This window comes from Sorex araneus, chromosome 3 (assembly GCF_027595985.1).
Source record: "Sorex araneus isolate mSorAra2 chromosome 3, mSorAra2.pri, whole genome shotgun sequence".
NCBI classification, from domain to species: Eukaryota; Metazoa; Chordata; class Mammalia; order Eulipotyphla; family Soricidae; genus Sorex; species Sorex araneus.
The window spans coordinates 222,408,091-222,420,935 of NC_073304.1; the positions used below are offsets into that span (position 1 = coordinate 222,408,091).

The window sequence follows — 12,845 nt, forward strand, 5'->3', positions numbered from 1 at the left end:
GAGACCCCCTTCCCCACCTCCCCCAGCTCAGCCTTGAGGGATGGGCCGGGGATGGCGGCTTAGTCCCCTTGGGGAGACTGGCACAGGTTGGAAGCCTCAAGAAGGAAGTGGAATGTAGGGCAGGAATTTTCAAAGTTGTTCTGACAGATGGGAACCAGGGTGTGATTAGAGCTCATTCCACTCGCTGCCTCTGCCTCCGCCTCTCTTTTTCTTTCTCTTCCTTCCTTTCTTCCTTCCTTTCTTCTTCTTTCTTTCTTTCTTTCTTTCTTTCTTTCTTTCTTTCTTTCTTTCTTTCTTTCTTTCTTCTTCTTTCTTTCTTTCTTTCTTTCTTTCTTTCTTTCTTTCTTTCCTTCTTTCCTTCTTTCTTTCTTTCCTTCTTTCCTTCTTTCTTTCCTTCCTTTCTTTCTTTCTTTCTTTCTTTCTTTCTTTCTTTCTTTCTTTCTTTCTTTCTTTCTTTCTTTCTTTCTTTCTTTCTTTCCTTCCTTCCTTCCTTCTTCCTTCTTTCTTTCTTTCTTTCTTTCTTTCTTCTTTCTTTCTTTCTTCTTTCTTCTTTCTTTCTTTCTTTCTTTCTTTCTTTCTTTCCTTCTTTCTTTCTTTCTCTCTTTTTTCTTTCTCTCTCTCTTTCTTTCTTTCTTTCTTTCTTTCTTTCTTTCTTTCTTTCTTTCTTTCTTTCTTTCTTTCTTTCTTTCTTTCTTTTCTCTCTCTTTTTCTTTCTCTCTCTCTCTCTCTTCTTTCTTTCTTTTTTTTTTTTACTTTTTTGGGTCACACCCGGCGTTGCACAGGGGTTACTCCTGGCTCTGCACTCAGGAATTAGTCCTGGCAGTGCTCAGGAGACCATATGGGATGCTGGGAATCGAACCTGGGTCGGCCGCGTGCAAGGCAAACACCCTACCCGCTGTGCTATTGCTCCAGCCCCCACTCTCTCTTTCTTTCTTTCTTTCTTTTTCTTTTTCACTTTCTTTCTCTCACTTTCTTCCTTCGTTCATTCCTTTCCTCCCTCCCTTTCTTCCCTCCCTCTTCCCTCCCTCCCTCCCTCCCACCCTCCCTTTCTTCCCTCCCTCTTCCCTCCCTCCCTCCCTCCCACCCTCCCTCCCTCCCTTCCTTCCTTCCTTCCTTCCTTCCTTCCTTCCTTCCTTCCTTCCTTCCTTCCTTCCTTCCTTCCTTCCTTCCTTCCTTCCTTCCTTCCTTCCTTCCTTCCTTCCTTCCTTCCTTCCTTCCTTCCTTCTTTGTTTTGTTTTTGTTTTGGGGCCACAACCTGCGATGCTCAGGGGTTACTCCTGACGGGCTTGGGGAATCTAGACGGGATGCTGGGAACAAACCTGATTTGCTGCAAGCAGGCAATGCAGCTCCCGCTCGGGGCCCTTGCTTTGCCTTTTCTGGGGTGGCTGCCGCTTTATATTACACCGGCGGCTGCGAGTCTGTTTTCTGGGGGCCTGAGGCTGAGGGAAGTTAGGTGACTTCTGTCTGAGACTACAGAGTTGGGGTTTGAATCTATGGATGGAAAAGGGCTGGGAATCTTTGGAGGCGCTGCCATGGGACCGAGTTCGAGTTATCGGTCGTGGCCCGCTTGCGCCCCGCTCCCGCCCTCACCCCTCACCTTCCTTCCTCCAGTGGAACATGCAGCGGGCGAGCGCGGCCAGGCCCGTGGCCAGGAGCAGAGACAGCAGCACCAGCACCGGCGCCAGCATGCGGGCCGTGGGCACCAGTGTCCTGTGGGCGACACGGGGGGCGCAGGGCTGGTACCTGAGTTGGCCTTCTCTTTATAAATTAATTTTATTATTTATTATTTATTGATTATTCATTATTTAAGCTCGTTCGGACGAGCCTCATGCATGAAGGAACCGGCAGAGAAACTCAGGTACGTGGGACCCGGGGCCGAGATCTCCAAGGCTGCTCGAATGGGGACTGGGCCTCTTCCACCCAGATGCCCCATTTTCCAGTAGCTAGGCAGTCACACCCAGAAATTGCCCCTGGCGCCGTGTAATCTCATCAATGGCTAACATCCAGAGACTATAACGCCAAGCTCCGGGAAGCATCTGGTAGCCTAGTTCTCCCTCTTAAAGAACCTGGCACACTACTAAGAGTTTACTGCCCGCAAGGGGGAGAGCCTGGCAAATCTGACCCTGAAGAGCCTCTAATGTGGCACCGTTGGGAAGGACGAGTAAAGAGAGGCTGCTAACATCTCAGGGCTAGGACGAATGGAGACGTTACTGGGCCCGCTCGAGCAAATCGATGATCAACGGGATGACAGTGATACAGTGATTTATTGATTTGATTTTGGTTTTGGGCCACACCCGGCCCAATTCAGAGGTTACTCCTGGCTCTGAACTCAGGAATGACTCCTGACGGTGCTCCTATGGGATGCCGGGGATCAAACCCAGATTAGCCGCGTGCAAGGCAAGTGCTCTCCCTGCTGTACTCTCGCTCTGCCCCCGAGGTGGGCTTCTCCGAGAGCTCCAGGTGTTCTCTGCGTTCAGCCTCACCTTTGGGTGCTCGCCAGGAGCTGAGTGGGCACTAGTTTGAGGGGCGTCAGGTCCCTGGCCAAGCTTCAGTGCCACCTTCAGCTGTGGACTCTGCCAGGAGCTCTTGGTTGTCACCCAGTCCCTCAGGTAAGGGAAATGGGGTGGGGGGGGCGGGGGAACGGGGTCCATATCCCCATGCCCAGGGCATAGGCAGAAGAGACTGAGCTGGAACGAGTCCCTAATAAAGCTGGGGTGGGGAGATGGGTGGGCCCGGGCACCCTTCAGCCCGCAGGCTTCTGACTCAGGGCAGTGGGAGTGTCCTGGTGTGTCGGTGACAGGGGTGACCCCCCTGCCCTTGGCCCAGGCTGTGGTCGCCTGGAGGAAGGAGCCCAGGCCTTGGAGGGGTCAGGAGTCCCTTGGCGGTGGCCCTGGTCCCCGGGGCTCACCTGGGCTTGGAGCTGCCGCTGCTGCTGGGGACCTGGCGGGGGTCCTCCGCCGAGGGGTCGTCCAGTCTGGCGGTGGGGCGGGAGGTCCCTGCAGGAGGAGAGGCCGCGGTGTGAGCGTGAGGAGAGGGCCCCGCGGAAGGAGACGTTCCGGGGGACAGGGAGGAGGTGCCTTCGTGGTCAGGAGGAGAGCCCCCTGCGAGCGGAGGGGCCGGGATCCCCGTCTTGGCTGTGCTGACTGCTGGGTGGCGACCAGAAGACGCTACAAGTCCAAAAGCAAAGCTTTAGCACTGGCCCTGACCCCGACCTCCGACCCTTGACCCGGCCCTCCTTCCCAGGGGGCCCAGAAGAAGCAGGTTGGAGTAGGCGCCCCCCAGGCACAGAACTTTGTGGGTTGGGGGGGCAGGTTTGTGGCTTTGCCTATGACCTTCTCTGTGGGGAACTAAAATCCCCCCAGTCCCCGCGAGGTCACCCCTAGCGGTCACTCAGTAGTGGGGACCTTCCTTCGTTTCCCTGTAGTCCTGGCCAGCTCTCACCTCTGCGCCTGCTGGAAAGTTCTGTGCTTCCCCCCCTACCCCCCACACCTACTTCAACAACCACAGGGTGGGAGGGGGCTGGGCAGCAGCGGGGCCTGCTCGGCCTTCAACCCGAAGCTCCCCCGCAGCGAGTGGGGCTGGTGGCGTGTCTGGCCCTGCAGGGCTCACTGGAGTGGGGGGGGCGGTCCATGGCCCAGGAGGGGCAGACCCGTCACTCACTCGGTTCTGGGGCCTGAGTGGGCCAAGTGTGTGCCGTGGGCCCGGGGCTCCTTGTGGTAAGAGGCTGGAAGGAGGGCGCGGGGGAGGGGCAGCAGGGACCTGGGGAAAGGGAGAGGCTGGTCTCAGGGGCAGCCGGGAGCTGCCAGGACCTGATTTCCTGCCTTGAGGGCCGGGGGTGGGGGCCAGCAGTGCGCCCCTGCACCCCAAGTCCTTGCCCCATCTCTGAACGGTCTCTTTCACTGGCCGGGCTCGGCTGGGGGCAGCTCCATCCCCTTCTCCCCTCAGCACTCAGGGGCAGGCTCTGGCCACTGATCGCTGACCACTGACCACGGACCTCCCCCTCCTGCCGGCTTCCCTCCGCGCGCCCAGCTCCAGCTTCTCTTGCCCCTCAACTTCCCGCAGCCTGCCCTTTACACTAATACTGGTCTTGTCCCCAGATGGCCATATCCGGTGTTCCAGAACCATCCGTGGCTCCCCGTTTCCTTAGATTCAAACCCACACTTCCCGAGTGCCACTGAGCGCCCTGCACGCTTTCCGCGTGCTTCCGAGGCCTTCCGTGCCCAGACTCTGTCCCCGGCAGGGTCACCCTCTGCTCCTAGGCCTCTCGCTGCCTCCCCGCGTTGGACAGACCCTCTCCGCCTCACACACTTCTCTCTGTCACCTCCTCCGTCAGCCACCGCCTCCCTCGTGCCTTCCTGGACGGAGAGAGCCCCTTTTCCTCTGCATCCCGTGTGCCCTACCGGTGAAGCCAACATTCAGGGATGGGGCTCGGACTGGCCTGCTGAGTCTCCCCAAGAGGCTGGGACCCCTCGGAGACCCCTCGCTTCTGCGGCCAGCACAGTGGGCAGTGTCCTGGTGTGGCCACTTTTCCGCCCACGCCAGCTGCCCGATTCCCCAGCCCGATTCATCAGCCTACCTTTGACCCAGGGCCAGCTTGAGCTCCAGTTCCTCCCCTCCACCCCCCACCTCATCCTCTCCCGCTGGTCTCAGGAAATGATCAAATAGTCTGCAAATAACCAGCACACAGCCACTTTTTCCTCCCCAATCTTTCTCCTTCTCCTGGGCTTGTTTCACTGCTGGGATCCTTCAGGCAAAGGAGAGTCAGAGACAAAAGGAGCAACTCAGGGGGCTGGAGCGATAGCACAGCGGGTAGGGCGTTTGCCTTGCACGCGGCCGACCCGGGTTCGATTCCCAGCATCCCATATGGTCCCCTGAGCACTGCCAGGAGTGATTCCTGAGTGCATGAGCCAGAAGTAACCCCTGTGCATTGACAGGTGTGACCCAAAAAGATAAAAAAAAAGGAGAAACTCAACTCCTGGGCTGGTCTCTCAGACCCCCTGAGGCCTCCTACCACCCACGGGGGGGGGGGGGTGGGAGGGGGGAGCTGATCAGTCGTTGTCAGTTAACTTTTCAGGAATTTTGTGAGCCTGTGTTTCAACTCTGGGTGCCTAGTAATGGGCCTGGCGTGGGGCACCTGACACCCCCCGAAACTCACAAACACCATAGACCCAGCCACCGTGAACTGCTCCCCCTCCCCCCGCCACACACACATCACAGTCACTAAGTATTGAAAAATACTCTGACATGAGATGGAGGTCAAGGTGTCCAACAGGAAGTCACTGGCCACATCTCTATCACACAAAAGAATAAGAATACGGGCAACTGCACCTCAATCCTTTTGGGGGGGCACGCCCAGTGATACTCAGGGCTTACTCCTGGTGCTGTACTCAGGGCTCACTCCTGGCAGTGCTCAGGGGACTGTGTGGGGCACCGGGGATTGGACCTGGGTTGGCTGCGTGCCCAGGCAAGCGCCCTCCCCACTGTCCTGTCGCTCTGGTCCTTCAATCTCAGGTAACAGTGAGAACCGGAAGAGACATGGACTGGTGCTGATTGCAGGGAGTGGGTTTGGCTGCTGCTGTCACTATTCATTGAGCTGATTTCCCTGAATTGGGCTGGAGCGATAGCACAGCGGGTAGGGAGTTTGCCTTGCATGTGGCCGACCCGGGTTCGATTCCTCTGTCCCTCTCGGAGAGCCCGGCAAGCTACCGAGAGTATCCCGCCCTCACGGCTGAGCCTGGCAAGCTACCTGTGGCGTATTCGATATGCCAAAAACCGTAACAGCAAGTCTTACAATGAGATGTTATTGGTGCCCGCTCGAGAAAACTGATGAACAACGGGAAGACAGTGCTCCAGTGCTACAGATTTCCCTGAATTAAAATCAAGACACAGGACAGAGACCCATCTGGCGGTGGGCCCGAGCAAGCGACGGTCCCGTTGCTGGGGCTGCCAGAGGGGCTAGAGCAGGCCTCAAAGCCAGAACCGACCGGAGTTTGAATCCCGGGTACCCTCGACCTCTCTAGCTTCTTTCTCCTCAGTTCCAGGCAGTGAGGGGTGGGACGTCCTGGAGACCCTAAGAGATACTCTGGCCCTGGTCCTGAGAAACCCTGAGTGCCACAAGCCAGAGGCTGATGCCCGGCCATTTCTAGCTCTGGGAAAGCAGAGGGAAGAGAGGAAGGCCCGTGTCACCAGGGCTGGTGACACTTTGTGCAAAGCTCCAGCAGCAGCCACAGAAAACGGGAGAGAGCTGGGCCTCAAGCCTCACTACACCTGAGCCGCCCAGACACCCCAGGAGGGTGGCGCTCGAGCAGTGGGGGGCAGCGCTGCCCAGGCACCGGGTGGGTGGGGGGGCCCTCGGGCCTTACCTGGGAAGACCAGCAGAGAGATGGGGACGCTGTCGTCGAGGCCCAGCTTCTGGACCCCGCACCAGTACTTCCCCGCGTCCTGCAGGCTGATTCCCCGTAGGGTTATTTTGAGCGTGCGCTCGTGACGGCTGTCCTGGATGGACACCTTGCCCACCGTCGTCTCCCGGCCATCTGGGGTCGCGTAGACTGTGCCAGAGCAGCGGTTCAGCAGGTAGCCCACACCCCGGCACCAATATTTGTGGAACTTCTTCAGCTTGTCCCCGTAGGTGCAGCGCAGGGACACCGTGTCCCCTTCGAACCCGCTGATCTCCTTTGGACCCACCAGGGCTCCATAGCCTGAAACCACAGACGGGCAACGCCCGGATTCAGGACACCCCGAAGCTCCCCTCAGCCCCCTCCCCTTAAGTGCTCTCCCCTCCACGCTCTCCACTGCCACCCCACCAGGAAGCTCGAACAGGGCTGATGCAACCCCCCGCCCCAAACCCAGGGTGGCTAGGGCCCCGCTAGTTTCAGGGGACCCAGACGATAGAACCGCGGGGAAGGCAATTGGCCTTGTATGCAGCTGGCCCAGGTTCGATCCTGGGCACCCCATGTGGTCCCCCGAGCCCGCTAGGAGTGATTCCTGAGCTCAAAGTCAGAAGTTAGCCCTGAGCACTGCCAGGGGTGGCTCCAAAGCAAAAAATAAAACAGGGGTTGAAGCGATAGGACAGCGGGTAGGGCGTTTGCCTTGCACTTGGCTGACCTGGGTTCAATCCCTGGCATCCCATATGGTCCCCCTAGCACTGACAGGAGTAATTCCTGAGTGCAAAGCCAGGAGTAACCCCTGAGCATCGCTGGGTGTGACCCAAAAAGCGAATAAATAAATAAATAAATAAAACAAAACACAAATCTGTTTCTAGGTTCAGCGAACTTGTAGTGGGAATCTCAGCACTATCGCTGAGTCACTGTGCAATCTTGGGAAGTTACTTAGCCTCTCTGGGCCTCTGAGTTTTCTCATCTGTGTTGGGGTCTCAGCAGCCAGTCTGAGACCCTGGCCAAATCCCCTGCCCTTAGAGACAGAAATAGGCTCTCTTCAAACAGGGCCCCAAGGCCCTGTGCCAGCACTCCGCCCAGAAGGGCTCCCTGGTCGAGGAGATAGTGGGATAAAACTTGAAAGTCACTGCTTGTCTGAGCTAAGCATACCCGGCCTTGGAAGGAGGGAACATAAATCATCAATTAACATCTGTAAAGGGCCTAGCAAAATGTTTACTTCAGAGCTGATAACCAGCTGTCCATTCCACCCACTCCTCCCTAAAATTTCTTCTTTAAATATTGGTATCTGAGCTTAATAAAACGAGAGTTGTGTTGACCTCTAACTCTCCCCTCTCTGCGTGGTTCTTTCTCGATGGCGGCGGTAGGGTGGCCGCGGTGCGCAGGGGGACAGGGCAGAGGCTTCTTCCCTTCCCACTCCCTCTCCCTATAGGGAGTAAGTCCGGTGGCTGGGGGATCATACTCCAGTTTGCCGGGGTCTAATGGCCAGGACCCTGACATCTGGCGCCACGAACAGGGACGGTGTGGACGTGGACAGCAAGGACATCGCTGGAATAAGGTATGATCCCCTGACCACCCCGAATCCATGCAGTAAAATAGGCGACTGCATTGGAGATGCCAGGCTGGTAATTCTGGAAGGGGAATGCAACTGGAGCTAAAGCTCTGCCCCCTGATAGTAAGGCAGGCTATCAGAAGAGTCCTCCTCGGGACAGGACTGTTTCAGTCAATTCTCACTTTGTTTTCGCTTCTCCCCCTGCCTATGGGGTGCCTAGCATCTGTTCTGTATTGTCTCATTCTTGCTGTGTATTTTCAAAAGGCCAGCAGCAACCACCTTTCTCCCCGCGGGCACGGGTCGAGCACTTAAATGCCACAGGGCGCTCGCCGCTAGAAAAGACACCCGTGATAGGATGAGGGGGTCACAGCCTCGGGTTCCAGATAAACTCGAGTCCCCCACAGAAGAAAAACTGTGCAACGGGCAGGAACTCGTAAATAAGCATTCCATCCGTCACCATTTATTGCGGGCGCTGCTGAGTCTCTCTCCTCCGTATTCTTTCCTTTGCCTTGGTGGTCTCCTAGAGGGGCCATCCTCTATCCTGACCTTTTTGACCCTCCTAGATTCCCTAACATCATGGACAACTCCATTCAGAAGGTGCATCACCTGGCTCTGAAAGCCCTATGTTATCTGCTAAAGAGTCGGGGGCTAGAATTCTCTGAAGATAGGGCAGCTAAGATCTGGGGCACTATCCTTGAGGTGGCTCCGTGGGTTCCCACTGGGGACCTCTTCTCCTGGGACACCTGGATCAGGTAGAAAAGCTTGTTAGGGGACAGACAGAAAAAACAGGCAGAAGTCCCCCACCAGGTTTGCATGCAACAGTAGCAGATCTAAAAGCATGCTTCCAGGAGTGGCCTGGAGAGTGGGCCTCTCCAGATTCTAAACAAGCAGCTGTCTCAGGGCTGCCCCTTACTGATCAGGACATAGAAGATGAGTAGCTGAAGAAATTCTTGGGGGAGATAGACCTGAGCCTGTTCACCCCACTACCCCTCCAGAAGAAGCTTCTACTCCCTCTTTCGACCCAAGACTGGAGAAGGACTGTTGGAAACCCCTCTGGGCCTTCCCGGTTCAACCCGGGGGGAGCCTGGCCTGCAGTTTAATATGGGGCGCTTTCTTTAAGGAAGAATGCCACATGCAGGCAGACCGCAATGCTGCTGCCCAACCCCCCATCCCCATAACATACAGGCAGCAGATCAGTGGAGCGCAGGCCCCCAGCAGGCAGCCATCCCGGACCCTTATCAAGATCAGGTTCGAGCCTTGGCGTTATCAGCCTGGAGGCGGCTTGAGGAAGCCCCTCTGAGGCTCCCCGGGGTGGAATGCAACAAACTACAGAGCATAGGGCCGCTTGTACGGGCATGAAAACCAGCCCCATAGATAATTGGACATGTGCTACCCAAGATTCAGGGTCCCCTACGCAGACCCAGGTTCTAACTACAACCTTGCAGAATCAGAATAAACTACAGAAGGGGCAACCCCCAGGCTTGTCAATAAAAGGGGGAAAGGAGACCAGTGTGCATGTTAGCATCCCCATTGTCAGCGGGGCACCACCAAAGATACCCATACTGCTGGCGGCGAGGAGTTCAAAGGACAGCTAGACTCAGCCGCAGATAGAACTATGATTAGAATTGAGGAGCCCCTTCCAGAATGGAAAGAAGTGTGTCACTAAGGCAGCCTATCCCCATGTCTGATAAGAAGATACTAGTTCCCTGCCTCAAACTAGTCTTGGCCAAGAAAGAAAAATGCTAGCATCTGACCACCTTAGGTTTCAACAACTTTGAAAAGGTTTTGCCGGCTTATATCAACAAAAGCGCTTTTTTTGATCCATTTCTAACAAGCAGGAAACTGGCTGACCAGGTTGGGAAACGGGGGAGCAATGTTCCCAATCGGCCGACAGGGCTCACTTTGCCCTGGGGACTGCCCCCTCCTTTCTCAGTCTATCAGTTTTCTCCCTGCCCTTTCTGAAGGATCAGATCGATCAATCAACTGCTGATGTGTGCACATGTACATGTAGTGATTTTAGTCAGTTTATTGTCCATCTGTCTGTCTGTCTGTCTGTCTGTCTGTGGAACACTCGAGTGTTAGAGTTAGTTTAAAGTCAGCAATTCTTAGACCTGGGCAAATAAAATCAAGGGAGGTCAGAGTGATATGAAGCCCAGCAATTTAAAAGATCTAGGTATCTTTGGAACTTGTTAGATCAGGATTAAACAAAGATTTCTAATCAGAATGTGGCGCCTACAAAGAAATTAAAATTTTCAATCTAAATTTCTTATTGGAAGAACATTAATAGTTGAAATTATTTTGAATTCCAGTATCTGTACTATCTAAGAAAAGCTACAGGATTAGAGCCAGAAACTAAAGTGAAATAGGAGTTCAGAGAATATAAGGCTTTATCCTACAAGCTTCAGCCAATTTAATAATAATAATAATAAGAAGAAGAAGCCATTTTATAAACAATAGAGGTACAGAAGACATTAAAATTAAGTTTCTTCATGTTTTCATAAACAGTGGCTGTTCAAGTATTTTCTTACGCTAATACCAAAGTTTGGTAAGAACCAAAGGCCTTTTTCTGTGTCTGAAAGCATGTTTGTATTATTGTAAAGTATCTGGTATAGAAAATTCATGATTTGAAATAACTAAGGCAGAAGAACTATTGTCTAAATGTGTCTATTTGTTTGCATCTGAATTGGATTGTTAGAACAACTGACCCAGGGGCATCTCAGGCAGTCAACTAGCCCCTGGACCATCCCTGTGTTTGTCATCTGAAAAGCCTCAGGGAAATGGAGAATGCTTCAGGACCTTAGGAAGGTAAATGAGCGAATGAGAATCCAGGGGATCCCATTGAGGGAAATGCCTTGGATCCCTGCCATCGATTGTAGCCTCTTCCTAACTGTTCTTGATATAAAAGACTGCTTTTTTTTTTTTTCATCCCCCTACACCCAAATGATTGTGAAAAATTTGCCTTCTCAATCCCCAGCACCAATTTTTCAGGCCCAGATGAGAGATATGAATGGACAGTACTGCCCCAACGTATGGCAAATAGCCCCTCTTTTGCCAACAGTATGTAGCATCCTTATTGACACCCATACAAGAAATGACTAATGTAATTCTTTATATTTATATGAATGATGTTATAATAGGGAGCCCCAACGAGGCTGTTGTCAGTCAAGCATATCAGAAACTCCAGGAGCTCTTGAAAGAAGGTTTAGACATTTTGAAATTTTGATAAATTTCAAAAGTTGGCACCTTTTTCCATCCTTGGCACTACCCTCTGGCTCGACCATGCCACCCCTCTAAAACCCCAGCTCAGTGTATAGGAAGCCTATTCTCTCCCTGAGTTGCAAAGACTCTTAGGAGAGATTAACTGGCTCCGGGTGTGTATCCCTATCTCCTCAGGACAGCTTGCCCCCTTGTCCTCAGCACTGAGAGGACGAGAGCTGGCAGATGTTATTGAACTAGGGCCTGCGGAAAGAGCTGCACTAAAACCAGCTTTTAAAACAAAAAGGGGGAGCCAGCCCCCACCAGCAGTTAGGACTTGCACTCTTCAGATTAAATATATTAAATTTTTCAAAAGTATGCCTTTTCACCGGCACTGGCAACTAAAAATTTTAGAGCTACTTAGCAAAAGGCTATTAAGGGGTTAATTTCAGATGTCAGCCCTATAGTCTGAAGCCACAGCATTGTACATTCCCAGCTCAGCCAGCCCTGCCTCAGTTGAAGACTGTATTTCAGACCCTCCCTAACCTCAACAGTAAATTCTAATCACACCTTCACCCAGCAGATAAGACTTGCTAATTTAGTTTGTTAACTCTTCTTCCAGGTATCTGGTTCTTGCAACTTTATAAATGAGAATGGGATTGGGAAACAATTGATTCTTATATTTGCATTAAAATCTGACAGACACACAAAAAAGAAATAGTGGGAAACCTCCTTGTAGGAGGAAAAGTCTATGCTTATATTTTGACAGATAAACACCTACTAATGTACTCTGGGTCCTGCTATGGCTTCATCTGGAGTAAACTTCATCCTCCTGGTATAGACCTCAAACCACCTGAGACTCCACAACCCTCCAAACTTCAACCTCAAACAGATCTCAGCTGGAAATCACAAGCAAATTTGAGGAAGAGTCAGCGACAAAGGACCCCCATAGGGAAGGACAGGCTGAATTGGCCTGAGGACTTAGTCTGGGATTTACGGTACCAACCTAATCCTGAACCTCAGAGAATTTTGTACACAAGTGTAAAATCCTTACTGTTTCATGGTAATCTATGAGTGTTTTAATCCTTAAAAAGTGTTTTCCTAGAAATCAGAATTCTAAAAATGTCTCCAGGTTAATACATGTTGTAAGAACTTTAGTTGTGAGCATCTTTAAATCTATAAGAACTGATACAATGTTTGTGACTGCAGAGTAGTTTTGCCATGTTAAATAAGATGATTGTCAACTTGTGTCCAAACTTGTGATATCATTTTGTACCAGTTTCAGTGAATTTAAACTTGTGGGATGACTACAGATGTATGTCTTAAGTCAGAAAGATAATGTATGGAGATATCATCAGTGAAAAGTAGAAAAGCAAAATGTAGTTGGCTTTGAAATGGAAAAGTTACAGGACATAATGGATGTAAAGGAGGTTTGAGGTTGTGTTTTGAGGAAAAGAAACTGTAATCAATTCATATTGTTGTAAAAACTCTTTAAAGTATATCTGCAGAATTGTTCTAGTATCCAGACTCCTGTTACAGTGCTCTTGGATCATTGCCCTGAATCCTTTACTATAAAGGAGACTCTTTACCCCTATAGGTAACCCATCAGCCCATTCAGAAGAGGGAGGTGATATCCACTCTAACCATAGCCACGCTGTTTGGAATTGGACTGGCAGGAGCCGGGACCAGTATCGCTTCACTGGCGA

General features: G+C 52.3%; 1 protein-coding gene across 1 annotated transcript in view; it reads right to left on the reverse strand.

Annotated features, from left to right (window-relative positions):
• The window catches only part of CD300LG (CD300 molecule like family member g), a 31,575-nt gene that overhangs the window by 15,835 nt on the left and 2,895 nt on the right, over positions 1-12,845 (reverse strand). Inside the window, exons 2-4 of the mRNA XM_055133925.1 lie at positions 6,363-6,698; positions 2,909-2,996; positions 1,598-1,710 (exon numbers count right to left, since the gene is read on the reverse strand). Coding sequence (XP_054989900.1) covers positions 1,598-1,710; positions 2,909-2,996; positions 6,363-6,698 — 537 coding nt within the window. The remainder of the gene's footprint in view (positions 1-1,597; positions 1,711-2,908; positions 2,997-6,362; positions 6,699-12,845) is intronic.